This window comes from Antechinus flavipes, chromosome 5 (assembly GCF_016432865.1).
Source record: "Antechinus flavipes isolate AdamAnt ecotype Samford, QLD, Australia chromosome 5, AdamAnt_v2, whole genome shotgun sequence".
NCBI lineage: Eukaryota > Metazoa > Chordata > Mammalia > Dasyuromorphia > Dasyuridae > Antechinus > Antechinus flavipes.
The window spans coordinates 57,008,259-57,023,046 of record NC_067402.1 but is presented as its reverse complement, the minus strand read 5'-3'; the positions used below and the strand labels follow the sequence as shown (position 1 = coordinate 57,023,046).

General features: G+C 33.5%; 1 protein-coding gene across 3 annotated transcripts in view; it reads left to right on the top strand.

The window, feature by feature from the left end:
* NEBL (nebulette) overlaps positions 1-14,788 on the top strand; it is a 458,082-nt gene that overhangs the window by 394,467 nt on the left and 48,827 nt on the right. The window contains exons 20-24 of one of the 3 annotated variants that reach the window (XM_051961695.1): positions 102-212; positions 1,952-2,056; positions 6,118-6,210; positions 11,643-11,735; positions 13,281-13,373. The exons of the other annotated variants lie outside the window; for them this stretch is intronic. Coding sequence (XP_051817655.1) covers positions 102-212; positions 1,952-2,056; positions 6,118-6,210; positions 11,643-11,735; positions 13,281-13,373 — 495 coding nt within the window. The remainder of the gene's footprint in view (positions 1-101; positions 213-1,951; positions 2,057-6,117; positions 6,211-11,642; positions 11,736-13,280; positions 13,374-14,788) is intronic. 3 annotated transcript variants of the gene reach the window in all.

The following is a 14,788-nucleotide window of genomic DNA, read 5'->3' as shown; positions in this document are numbered from 1 at the left end:
ATTTCAGCCTTAGATCCATTCTTATGGATTAAGTTGGTTAAACGGGTATGAACAAAACAGACACTAAATCAAGATCTTCAAACTCTCTTCTGAACTCCTAGAAAGAATATAAGAGAGACCTGGAAAATGAAATTAAAGGAAAGGGAATGCAAGTGAGCATGGATATCCCGGATATGCTACGAGCCAAGAGAGCATCTGAAATCTACAGCCAGGTTTGTCAAGAATGAACGTGTTGATTGTTATATGTTCTAACGATCCAAATGTCTTGTGTGTGCCTTCAAATGCCCTACAACTCCAGCAATTCCACTTTATGGACAAAGATTATTCCATAAATGGACAAAATGCCATAAAATCAACTTATAATTGCTTACATTAATATTCTGTCTTTCCATAAATAGTCCAAAAATTCAAGACATGAAAGGGACTGTAGAGGTCATGGAGTTCAACTTTTTCATTTTATTGATTAGAAATTCAGGCCTAGAAAAGTCTGATAATTTACCTAGAATCCTACAGGAAATAAGAATGGAAGTGGGATTTGAGTTTAGATCCTATTGTTCCAAAGCCAACATTCTTTGTACTACTCCACTCTTATCATTGACTCTCATTTTTATAGGACAAGATAAATAGTAAAAATTGCTCCAATATTTTTATCCCATCCTTTTGCTATTTTTCTTTTCATACATTTTAAGTTACATTTACCTTGTACTTTTAATATTTATTACTATCAATATATCTTTGTTTACTTTTAATAAGGGGGCATGATTATGGATAAATACTATAGTAACACAGCTGCTTTGTAGCTATATTTGTAGCACGAAAACTTGTTATTGTATATAATCTAGCTGAGATGAGGGAATATTCCTTTCTATTAGCCCATGAGAAGTGAATTTTTAAAGTAGTTTAATTGCCAGCTTCTTATAGACAGAATATCATTAATTAAGTAGGAATTTCAGTTTTAGTTTTGGGACACAAAGAAAACTATGTCCAGAGAGAGACTTATCAATTCTTTATCCATTAGGTAGAAACAGGAATGGGACTAGGCTTATGAATATATAGGTCATTTTGGCATGTTAAAAAAATAACACTTGACTCTACTGACATTTACAGAGCAGAAGTCATTGCATACTATAAATTCTGAGTTTTCAGAGAAAGGCTACCACCTCAAGATAATGCTGAGTGCTGCCAGATTGCTGGTTTTTACTGCAGGATTGATTCTTAAGGAAATTTATTCAATTATAATCCACAATGATAGCTTGACTTAAGCAGGGTACATCAATTCAGGGCATTCTAGAAAGCTGAAATAACTTTAATGATAAACACAGAAGACTTTCATCTGTAGTTTTATTTATTTCCATTGGTCTGGTTTTCTCTTAAAAGCTTTGTCTTGTTTCTTTAACTCCTTCAGATTAATTTCTGTAGTGTAAATATCTTTTCTCATAAATACCTGAAAACTCTCTCTTTGAAATGTATCAGGTTTTGAAAGAGTATAGTATAATTCCTGGGATACACAAAGTATTTTGTCTTTAAACAACTATCTTTCCTATCTTCTCTTAAAACTTTAAGGGAGAGGATATTAGAATCTAGAATCATGTCATTTTCTAGCCTTATGACGTTAAAGTGTCCAGGATGATGGTTAGAACTGAGGGATCTTATTGTCTGTAATCTGAGATTTAGGGATAAAGGAAAGGAATTAGCCTAGAAATAGTAGATTCTACAAACTAAAAGAATATCTTCATAGCCCACCTCACCTTACCCCACTAAAGATGTTTGTTCTCAGCCAGTGACCAGTGAGACTTTTTGGAGAGTAAGAATGAGACTAAACATGGAGAATTTTAACTTATTTTATTTCATGACAAGAACTACTTTGGAATATAATGCCAGATATCAAAATAGAATTGGGAAAAGCCAATATCATATGATTTTTTTAATGTTTCTATTATTTTAACAAAAGAAAAAATACAAAAATGAAGCAGAGAAGATGCTGACTAACTATTCAACAGTGGCAGATACTCCTGAAATACAGAGAATAAAGGAAGCCCAAAAAAATATCAGCATGGTAAGTAGAGTGCATTTAACATAACTTTCTTCTTCTTTTTTATATTAAAGCATTTTATTTACAAAACATATGCATGGGTAATTTTTCTTTTTTTTTTTAAATTTTGAATAGTTTTTTATTTACAAGTTATATGCATGGGTAATTTTATAGCATTGACAATTTCCAAACATTTTGTTCCAATTTTTCCTCTCCTTCCCCACACCCCCTCCCCTAGATGACAGGATGACCAAAACATATTAAATATATTAAAGTATAAATTAAATACAAAATAAGTATACATGTCCAAACTGTTATTTTGCTGTACAGAAAGAATCGGACTCTGAAATAGTATACAATTAGCCTGTGAAAGAAATCAAAAATACAGGTGGGCAAAAATATAGGGATTGGGAATTCAATGTAATAGTTCTTAGTCATCTCCCAGAATTCTTTCACTGGATGTAGCTGGTTCAGTTCATTACTGCTCCATTAGAACTGATTTGGTTCATCTCATTGCTGAAGATGGCCAGGTCCATCAGAATTGATCATCATATAGTATTGTTGTTGAAGTATATAATGATCTCCTGGTCTTGCTCATTTCACTCAGCATCAGTTCGTGTAGGTTTCTCCAGGCCTTTCTGAAATCATCCTGTTGGTCATTTCTCTTTCTTTCTTTTTTTTTAATTTAATTTTATTTAAAATAACTTTGTATTGACAGAATCCATGCCAGGGTAATTTTTTACAACATTATCCCTTGCACTCGCTTATGTTTCGTTTTTTCCCCTCCCTCCCTCCACCCCCCCCAGATGGCAAGCAGTCATATATATGTTAAATATGTTGCAGTATATCCTAGATACAATACATATTTGCAGAACCAAACAGTTCTCCTGTTGCACAGGGAGAATTGGATTCAGAAGGTAAAAATCTGTTGGTCATTTCTTACCGAACAATAATATTCTATAATATTCATATATCACAATTAATTCAGCCATTCTCCAATTGATGGGCATCCACTCAGTTTACAGTTTCTGGCCACTACAAAAGGCTGCCACAAACATTCTTGCATATACAGGTCCCTTTCCCTTCTTTAAGATCTTTTTTGGATATAAGCCCAGTAGTAACACTGCTGGGTCAAAGGGTATGCACAGTTTGATAACTTTTTGAGCATAGTTCCAAATTGCTCTCCAGAATGGTTGGATGTATTCTGCATGGGTAATTTTTCAACACTGACCCTTGCAAAACCTTCTGTTCCAAATTTTCCCCTCCTTGCCTCTCCCCTGTCCCCTAGATGGCAGGTAGTTCAATATATGTTAAATATGCTAAAATATATGTTAAATCCAATATGTGTGTAGATATTTATACAGCTATCTTGCTGCACAAGAAAAATCATATCAAGAAGGGAAAAAAAACCTTAGAAAGAAAACAAAATGCAAGCAAACAACAACAGAAAGAAAGAAAATGCTATGTTGTGGTCTACACTCAGTTCCCACGATCTTCTCTCTGAGTATAGATGGCTCTCTTCATCACTGCACAAGTGAAACTGGTTTGAATCATCTCATTGTTGAAGAAAGCCACGTCCATCAGAATTGATCATCGTATAGCCTTTTTATTGCAGTGTATAATGATCTCCCGGTTCTGCTCATTTCACTTAACATCAGTTCATGTAATTCTCTCCAGGCCTCTCTGGAATCATCCTATATATACACATATTTATACAGTTATCTTGGTGCACAAGAAAGATCAAATCTTTTAGAAAGAAGGTAAAAAAAAAAAAACCTGAGAAGGAAAACAAAAATGCAAGCAAATAATAACAGAAAGCGTGGAAATGCTATGTTGTGGTCCACACTCATTTCCCATAGTTCTCTCTCTGGATGTAGCTGATTCTCTTCATTACTGAACAATTAGAACTGGTTTGGATCATCTCATTGTTGAAGAGAGCCATGTCCATCAGAATTGATCATTGTATAGTATTCTTATTGAGGTTTATAATGCTCTCCTGATTTTGCTCATTTCACTTAGCATCAGTTCATGTAAATCTCTCTAGGCCTCTGTTGGTCGTTTCTTACAGAACAATAATATTCCATAACATTCATATACCACAATTTATTCATCCATTATCCAATTAATGGGCATCCACTCAGTTTCCAGTTTCTTGCCATCACAAAAAGAGCTGCCACAAACGCTTTTGCACATGTGGGTCCCTTCCCCTCCTTGTCCCTTCCCCTCCTTTTAAGATCTCTTTGGGATATAACCCAGAAGAAACATTGCTGGGTCAAAGGATATGCACAGTTTGATAACTTTTTGTGCATAGTTCCAAATTGCTCTCCAGAATGGTTGGATCTGTCATCTTGGCTAGTCTGAGGTGTGTAGTGGTATCTCAGAGTAGTCTTAATTTGCATTTCTCTGATCAATAGTGACTTGGAGCATTTAATATAACTTTTAATAATGAAAGGACATTTTTGTCTTTTGACCTCTTGCTATTTATTCATTAATTTATTTTTTATGACAAAATCTTACTTGTCATATCAGACCTCAATCTTCAGTAAGTACATAGATGACCCCGTGGATAGACTTCAGAGGGTCTTGGATGAGAAAAGAAAATTTGTTGACCTTCCATTAAAACAGCATTTTCTTCAATTATTTAAAAATATTAGTTTTGTAAAATAATCCTACAAACAACATGAACATTAGGTGGAAAAAGATTATAAGGAGGTACTCGTGAGCTATATAAATGAAAATTTTATATTTCTCCTAAATCATATGTCAACAATTATCACTGGACTTTCAAATATTTACTGGATCGTGGTTGGATTCTGTATTGCCCACTGTCCAATATGACAAAGTATGTTAAAATGGTGTTGGTTATAAAATACTGCGAATATTGCAATAAAACAGCAAAGGGGTGGGACATTTTTCATGGCACACTTACTCTTTAAAATAACTGCTGTTACTTGTGGTAGCAGAAATGAAGTCATCATTTAGTTTCTCTAAGCCTCAGTTTCCCCATTGGTGAAATAAAGGCATTGAATTAGGCCTCTGAAGTACCTTTCATATCTTAACTTGAAGTTGATTTAAAGGTTATTTAGTTAAGCAAATACTCATTGTCATTGAAAGTGTTCATTTCCAGAACTTTTAAAGTATTTTCTCCTTCCCAATCAATTAGCAAATTCCAAACACTGATTTTGGTTCACTTAGATGTCGGTGCTCAGGTACTAGTTTTATACTACCGTTACAGAGGAACAATAGGCAGGATTCAGTCAGCAAACAATCTTTCTACATGGCAAAACTCCAAGAGGAAAACAGAAAGGAAAATATCTTAGCTTTGGATAAAGTTCTGTCACAAGAAATTTTATAGAGGAAGCTTTTACTGTAATTGAAATCTTCTTCCATCTGTATTGCTCAGTCAGCAATGAAATCTCAAACATGACTCAAAAGGGAATAATTTTGATATCCATATGTGCCTTCATTACAGTGTTCCATATTTCTACTGATGATTGAAGGTAGAGGTGATGGGAAGAGAGAATTAAGGAGTTGATGGAAAGTTAGGGAAAAAAGACTTTGGATCAAGTAGGTTTGATTTATATAAAATTTTATTTAAAGACCACTGAAATAGTTGTTTGAATGGGGAATGATAGTTGTATTGAATTCCATGCTTTCTCATAAAAATGACTTACAGTTTGGTGAATTGTATGGTATAGGTTTTGTTTTTCCAAGACTACTTACAACTGTGCCCATCTTTTGTGATGAGGACCTAATCTGACTTTTTTCTTATTAGAGACAATCAGTTGCAAATAGTTATAATTTGAGTCATGTTTTAATAGTGCTAAAGTGTGAGACTGATGTGAGAGTTTATTTGTGGATTTGGCTGGAAGGTTAGAAGGGAGGGATATGGAAACAAAGTTGAACTTTTACTAATATAATAAATTATTAAGTTGATTTATGAAAATAAAATGTGGGGATTTTAAGTTGAAACTCTATTTACATTGTCATAAAACATGGAAGATTAGCTTTCTTTTTAAGCAAATTGGTCTGAGGACTTGAAATCTTAATAAACTGATAGCTATTTTTTTTCTCTTATAATAAAGGTGTTTTATAAGAAAGGAGTAGGAGCTGGCACAGCTGTAAAAGAGACCCCAGAGATTGAGCGAGTCAAGAAAAATCAGCAGAATATTAGTTCAGTAAGTTCTCTGTAGAATCAATTATCCATTTTTTCTTTTGGAAAAAAAACAAACAAACATGAGCCAGATAAATGCCTTCAGGTTGTTTACTAAATAAATTGGTTTAAAAATTATCCCATACTTCATTTAAATGCTTCTTCATCACATTTCAAAGGTTGAACACTCTGTGATGAAAGCTATGTAACTTTGCTCCCTTTGAACCTAAGGCAATGTTTCATTCTGATGTCTCGTAGTACATAAGAAATATTATTTTAATAACACTAATGAAATTTGTGATGAGATTTCATCTTTCATAACAGAATTTTAGCTACATTGGTTTTTTTGCAGTGTAAGGAGGAATTTCAGGAGCAATCCAACTGCTTGGAGAGAAGACAAGAAAAATTCCACTGAAAGAATGAATTAAAAACTGAAAGATTTATTTGCTGCATTATCTTACCTTAAATTTTATAAGAAAAATTTCCTTTTCTTTATTGTGACATTCCCATTTTCTAGACAGACTTCTAATGGCTTCCTACCCCTCCCCCAAGAAAAAAAATTACCTCTCTATTGAGAGGCAGTGGGACATAATAGACAGAAGACTGGCTTTGGAGTGAAGAAGGCTTGAGTTCAAATCCTTCCTCAGATTAATCACAGATGTGGGACATACTGCATGAGTGCCCCAGGGATCATTTCAAGATTCTCTTGGAGAATTTTTTTTTTTTTTTTTTTTTTTGGCAATTGGGATTAAGTGATTTGCTCAGGGTCACACAGCTAGAAAGTATTAAGTGTCAGAGGTCAAATTTGAACTCAGATCCTCCTGACTTCAGGGCTGGTGTACTATCCATTGTACCACCTAGCTGCCCCAATACTTGGAGAATTTATGTGTAAATAAATATTTCCTCTCTGTTCAACCAATTCCTATCTCATTTCCTTTTGAAAAGAGGAAGGAAAAAAAAAAAGAATGCTTGCAGTGTTAATAATCTTTATGTTCCATCCATACAATGGATGACAAAATTAAACAATTTCAACTATTTCTATTGAATCTTTTTTATGTTTAATTTTAAATTGAAAAGTTAAAAGTGCTGTTGTATCAAATGAGAAGACCAAATTGAAAAGGCTTAGGTCTCAGCACTCAAATATACTGGGTATAGAAGCCTGGGCCACTCATTTGCTCTCCACATATTCGGATAACTCTCTAATTCCATGTTTGCAGAGATTATGATAATTTGCATTAGGAGGGACTTTCTGCATCAGTGAAACAGCAAGGACCAGGCTCCATTCCTAGTAATTATTATGATTATGATTATGATTATTGTCATTGTTTTTGCCCTTATTATTACTGGGACTTGCAATAGTCTTAAAGCTCTTTAATGATTCCTTTGTCTTATTTTCCTAAACTATATTCCTCCAATATACATGTTTATGCTATATCTTTAGAGTATAGGGGGCTTATAGATACTCCATTATTGTGTCCAGTTTTAAACTATTCTGATAACTGTTGGCTACAAGATTGAGTTTAGAGATTGTTAGACTTTAGTTACTTTTTGTAGGACAAGGAATAGAGAATTACTCCAGCATTAAGAGGAGAGATTAGGTAAGACAGTGTAAGAATAAAATTAACTCCAGAGATAATCCATCACATACAAATAATTGGAACAAAGATTGATAAATCCTTTGTCAAATGAGCTTATGTTTCCTGAAGCGGACATAAATTGGATGCCTGTAGGAAGAAGCCAAATGTAGTCAAAGGCCTGGTGTCTGTCCAGTATAGTACAAGTTTATCCTTGGATTCCATCTAGATTATAAGGAGAGAGAACTGGAGCATATGAGACAATGGATTAGTAAAATAAAGTCACTGTAGAAGAAAAGAAGAAAAATACTCACGGGCACTTTTTTCTAAAATATTAAAAATATAAGTGAAGAATCTTGATTCCATTAGTATAATGAATGTATAAGAACAATGAATGAAAAAAAATTAAGTATTTATTAGTCCCTCATTAACACATATCTCCAAACTCCAGATCAAAACTCAAGACTCACTAGTTGCCAGTGGACCAGAGACATTATCTCTGTGTTGTATCTCTAAGTTTACATATCAATTAAAAATCACAGGTGAGGTTTGAAACCAGGTTATCCTCACTAGGATTCCAGTATTCATTCCACTGTTATGTTGCCTCAATGAACATTAAAAATGCACAGTCTAAATATGTCAGAATATTTTAAGTCTTCCTTCAATGACAAGTTTTGACATTGACATGAATACATGTATGTGTACATGTATAAAATATGTTTGTGATTTTGATTAGTATAATGAAGCACCAGAATGATGATTTTTGGGTGATTTTTGCTTTGTAATCCAAGAAAAACCATAGGAAATTTGACATTTTTTATACTGAATCCTAATGACATGGAATAAAGAGTAAAGTCCTGTGTCTTTTTGTCAGAGCTCTTCCTATAAACTCTGCCTTAGTATTCAAGTGGAAATGTTACCCTTTCGAGATTAACAAGTGATGTCAAGCCAAGATATGATTCCCTAACATTGAAAGATCTTGACATTTTCTACCTCCGAGGTAGATGGTCTTTTAAATCATCAGCATTTCTCAGTTAAGACTATTCTTTGAATTTTATAGCTAGTTAACCAGACTCTATGAATCTCTAAAGCTGTTTTGGTCTGGGGCCTAATTTTGATTCTTTAATATTACATCTGCAGATATTTCTGTAAGATGACTATTTCAGAAATACCCTAGAACCATTTCAGGACTGACTTTCAGCCTCGATTATTTTAAAAGGTCTCCAGTGATTTCTAAAATTTTAACTTGAGTTAGATCTTAGTTAAATTTCCATACACCCCTATTGAGTCCAACCACAAATTGCAACAAATATAATATCCCACTTTCCTCATTCACTTTCTCTCTTATCTCATCTTCTATGAGCTTCAGACAAAACTAAAATATCACATAATTTGATAGCAACTGAGGTTCCTAAGTAATTTAATAGTCAACCCCTTATCTCAAGCATAATGCTGGATCAAGCTGTCTCCATTCTCCTTAATCTCATTCTGAACAGAGGCATCTAGATAATGCAGTGGATAGAGGGAGGGTCCTGGGCTTAAGCAGATCTTAATTAAAATCACTTATTAGCATGTGATCTTGGTCAGGATAATAATAGCACCCTCCTCCCAGATTTGCTAAGAAAATAAAAAGAAATAAATTTGTAAAGTCCTTAGCACAATGACTGGCACATAGTAGACACTATGTAATGTTAGCTGTTGTTATTGTTATTCGGGAATTGTAAGAGGAGAGTAAGTTTTTCTTGAATGCAGTTGAAGGTAGGCTTTTAGGCACCTATTGATACTTTTGGTAATGTAAATATATACATATACTTTCTCAAGTGAGAAAAAGATGTTTTATTCTCTTTACAATCTTGGCCTTACTTGTCATATGTAGGAATATAACATAATTTGTTGGTGATTTAAAAACATTTCCATTGATTCTTTTCTTTTTATTTCTTAGATTTTTTTTTTCAGTTTTTCCTTTTCCTTGTTTTGATTCATATTGATCCTGAGTGCTATAGCTTACACAGACACGATTTAAGTAAATTCATAAATAATTCAATTTGACTTTGATTCTCTCATCCTGTCATGATTGTCTATTTCCATATCAGCAAATTTTAAAAAATCATTCAATTTTCTATAGAAAATAAAAATTAATTTTAAAACTTACCTTTCTATAGGAAAAACAGATTATTACCAATATTTTGTTAAAAGTTCAAAAAAGGAAGTTTTTTTTTCATAACTTTACCTATTTAACATGGATTGTAAATTGCTTCTGAACAAGTCAGCAATAAAATTGATTTTAAGGTCAAATAAAATATACTTGTTTTACATATTTATTTGTATGTAAACTCTTAAAATATCCAGGAGAAAACCAGACATAGGTCCACTTATTCATTGAGAGGAGAAAACTTTGCCAGGCATGATGGCACATGCTTTTGGGGAGGCTATGACTGGTGGATTGCCTGGTCTTAGTTATTTCTAAACTTGTTTGGCTAATGGCAAATAGGTGTCTTCTCTAATTCTGATATCAGTGGCCAAGAGCAGAAGGCCACCAAGGTACCCGAGGAGGTATAAATTAGTGGAGTTTTAAAAAAAGTGAGCAGGTTAATGTTTTCATGGTGATCAGTGTTACAAAAAGGCTCAGAAGTGACTAGTGCTTCTTCCAAGTATGGTGACAGAGAGATAACCAACCTTAAATAAACAGAACAACAAATGAATGAACAAACAATTGAATAAATGTAAAAAGTTTTAAAACCATCAGAAAATTAATAGCCAGTTTTGAACCTTTTTGTCCTATTTTGAAACAAACATTTTTTTTTTAAATAAGTTTTTATTGATAGAACCCATGCCAGGGTAATTTTTTACAGCATTATCCCTTGCACTCACTTCTGTTCCGATTTTTCCCCTCCCTCCCTTCACCTCCTCCCCCAGATGGCAAGCAGTCCTTTACATGTTGAATAGGTTACAGTATATCCTAGATACAATATATGTGTGCAGAACCGAACAGTTCTCTTGTTACACAGGGAGAATTGGATTCAGAAGGTAAAAATAAACCAGGAAGAAAAAACAAAAATGCAAGCAGTTTATATTCATTTCCCAGTGTTCTTTCTTTGGGTGTAGCTGCTTCTGTCCATCCTTGATCAATTGAAACTGAATTAGCTCTCTTTATCGAAGAAATCCACTTTCATCAGAATACATCCTCAAACAGTATCATTGTTGAGGTATATAATGATCTCCTGGTTCTGCTCATTTCACTTAGCATCAGTTCATGTAAGTCTTGCCAATCCTCTCTGTATTCATCCTGCTGGTCATTCCTTACAGAATAATAATATTCCATAACGTTCATATGCCACAATTTACTCAACCATTCTCCAATTGATGGGCATCCACTCATTTTCCAGCTTCTAGCCACTACAAACAGGGCGGTCACAAACATTTTGGCACATACAGGTCCCTTTCCCTTCTTTAGTATCTCTTTGGGGTATAAGCCCAGTAGAAACACTGCTGGATCAAAGGGTATGCACAGTTTGATAACTTTTTGAGCATAGTTCCAAATTGCTCTTCAGAATGGCTGGATGTGTTCACAATTCCACCAACAATGTATCAGTGTCCCAGTTTTCCCACATCCCCTCCAACATTCCCCATTATCTTTCCCTGTCACTCTAGCCAATCTGACAGGTGTGTAGTGGTATCTCAGAGTTGTCTTAATTTGCATTTCTCTGATTAATAATGATCTGGAGCATATTTTCATGTGTCTATAAATAGTTTCAATTTCTTCGTCTGAGAATTGTCTGAAATAAACATTTTAATAAAGTAAAATGGAAGAAAAATTTGGAAATATTTGTTAGGTATTGTTTTTGGGGAAAACTCCTGATTATACGTTGTATTTGTTATACAGGTAAAATATAAAGAAGAAATAAAGCAGGCAACAATTATTTCAGACCTTCCAGAGCTAAAGAGAGTTAAAGAAAACCAGAAGAACATCAGCAATGTGTGATCACATTACTATGAGTATTTTTTTTCTGAGCCTTTTAATCTGTCATCTGTAAAATGGGAATACTAATATTTTTACTAGCTTTCTCGCAGGGGTGTTACAAAGCAAAAGCTTTGTAAATTAGGAAGTATTTAATGAGAATTATTATGGGGAACAAAGTTTTCATTGGAATTACCTGTAGTAATGATTCTTTGCTGTTCTAGTTATTATTAAAAAAAAAAAACAGACTAAGGCTACACTGAAATACTTCTCTAGTTTGTATCCATGAAATAGTCTTTTTTTTTTTTTTCTTTCTTATGAGGATACCTGATTGTGCTTTGGATGCATAAGAGGTGGGGAAGGGGAAAATACTGGAGGCTTTTTTCTTCAGCTATCCAGTAGGTATTTCCCTTACTTTGTTAAATCAACTTTTTTCTCAGTCTCACACATCAGAGATTTAGAAACTTACTTAAATTTCCCCAATTGGTGTATGTGTATATATTTATCTACAGAATGAAAAAGTGTGATGACATTGTACTAAAAAGAGCATGTTATACAGAGCCTATGTCTTGTCTCCACATTAGACTCAGACACCTGTTAAATAAAACAGTGAAAGAATAATAAGTCACTATAACTAAATTCCAACCTCAAGAAAGGATTCCCAATGCAATTCATTTTAATGGAATTTTAACTATCAATATTTTTGCTTTATGAAAAAAATACTAATTTCAAATGGATGCAGTTTAATTACGCACAATAAATTTAAAAAATTAAATAAAAAAAATTAAAATTAATATTTTTTTAAAAGAGCATACTGTTTTATATTTGACTAAGAATTTAAGTATCCTTTCCTTTTGTGGATTATTTTGATGGGAGTGACAATGGACCAAAAGTTATTAAATTTGATCCCTCCAACAAAATACAACTTCCTCTGCCAAAGAGGCAAGGCAAAGTTCCATAATATCAGAGTGTGTGATAGAGCTGTGGAAAGGTTGAGTTTTGAAGATTATATATATATACATACATACATATATATATATGTATGTATGTATATATATATATATAAAATGTATACACACACAGAAAAAAGAGAGATAGCATCATTGGCTTGGTTGCTCATGGAGGAGGCAGGACTACATTTGAAAATTTTCTAGGTCATCAGTTCTTTGCATCTAGCAAATACTTGATAATTGGTTGTTAGATAGTGAGGTAGTAATAAATTATTAAGAAGATAAGTAACAAATGATTAGACATTACTGTAGAAAGTAAGAAAATATTGTTATTGTTTTTTGTTTTTTTTTTTGATAGGACAAGGTCCAGAATTTAAGACCATAGATAATTGGAATTTATAGGGTAGAAACCAAAAAGGAGAAATTGTGAATATCAGGACAAATAAAAGCCTAGCAATGTTAAACTGACAGTGAATGCTAATGAGACTTTACTATAAAATCCCAATGAAAATTTTACCAATGAATCAGTTATATGCGATTTTCTTTTATCTCTACTAAATTATTACTATATTTTTACTTTGCATGATTAAGTATCTTGTACCCTATTTCTCAGCTCCAATATAGAGAACAGAACTACAAAGCTACTCCTGTTTGCATGACTCCTGAAATTGAGAGGGTGAAGAGGAACCAAGAGCATCTCAGCTTGGCAAGTAGTTTGAGAATTTCTTTAAAAAACTTTTTATTGTTTTTGTTGTTGAAAAATCATAGTATGATTAAAACTTATGGTTTGATTTATAATAACTTTAAATACTTTGGATCCTATTTCCCTCTCCCTTTACCTCTTGTAGGACTCTAACTGGATATGAATGAGAAAATAAATAAATCTTTTCTTAAGTATCTACTCTGTCCCAAGCAATGAGATAAGTATTGGGAATACAAAGAAGAAAAGTGAGATGGTTTTTGCTCCTAAGGAGCTCACATTCTAATGTGAGGGGATAATTTATAAAGTTAAGTTCAATAAGAAGGAAAGGTCTATAAGGCTAACGGTGTAGCAAAAAGGTATATGGCAAGGCCTAAGAGTTCTTAGTTACTGGTAGATGCGATAATATTTCAAATGGTCTAATTTAGGTAAGATCTCATGGCCTTCTATCTCAATAGAAGGAGCAGAAGTGGTAACTGTCATCTTATCCAAACTTTGCAAACAGTCAAACATTGTGGATGGGATCCAGGCTGACTGAGCCAGGGCAAGGAATAAAGATTCTGGGGAGAAACTCATGGTGGTAGCAATTCCAAGTTATTTAAAATCTATGCTACTTCTCTTGATTGAAGGTGGTGTGGTATAATAAATAGTGTTGGATTTGGTGTTAGATCTGGATCAAATCCCACTTAAACGCAGTTAGTAAGTGTGTGCTCTTGAGTCATTACCAAATCCTCAGTTTCCTTATCTGTAAAGTGAAGATAACAATATCTGCACTATCTTCTCAAAGAGTTGTTCTGAGGAAAGTGCTTTGCAAACCATGAAGTGCTACATAAATGTTATTATTGAGGAATACACCAATGAGGAAGAGAGAATTATTGCTATCAGGTATGTATAGGAGAAAAGATTCTGTCACTTCTTTGGAAAAGGTGTTTCTATGATGACTTAAGTCCCAGAGAATAGTTTTCTTTCAGGAAAAGGAAAACAAATACAAATGCAAGATCATGGCCTATCCACAGCTGGAGGATCCTATGCCGTTCAGGTCTTAATAATGAGAACTAATGAAAATTATCAAGGGAAAGGAAGAGATTTCAAATATGAACCAGAGTAGATCAGAGCTTATTCTCTAAAGAACAGGATGATAATGAAACATGATAATAGTATATTTGGAATCATGAAGGACATGTGTAACTTTAATATGGACTTAAAAAAGCCAAACCAACCACGAAGTATAATAACATTAGGAAACATCAGTTGAGGCTTGAAAGATGGGAGTTTAAGGCAAATAAAAAAGCTTTCAAATTCATTAATCTAAGAGATGGTATAGGAGGATTATTTCAATATTTTCACCAAGAAGTGGAGATAAAAGCAGTGAATCCCAGAATCTGATAGTTGGAAATTGCCTAACAAGCTAACCAGTTCAT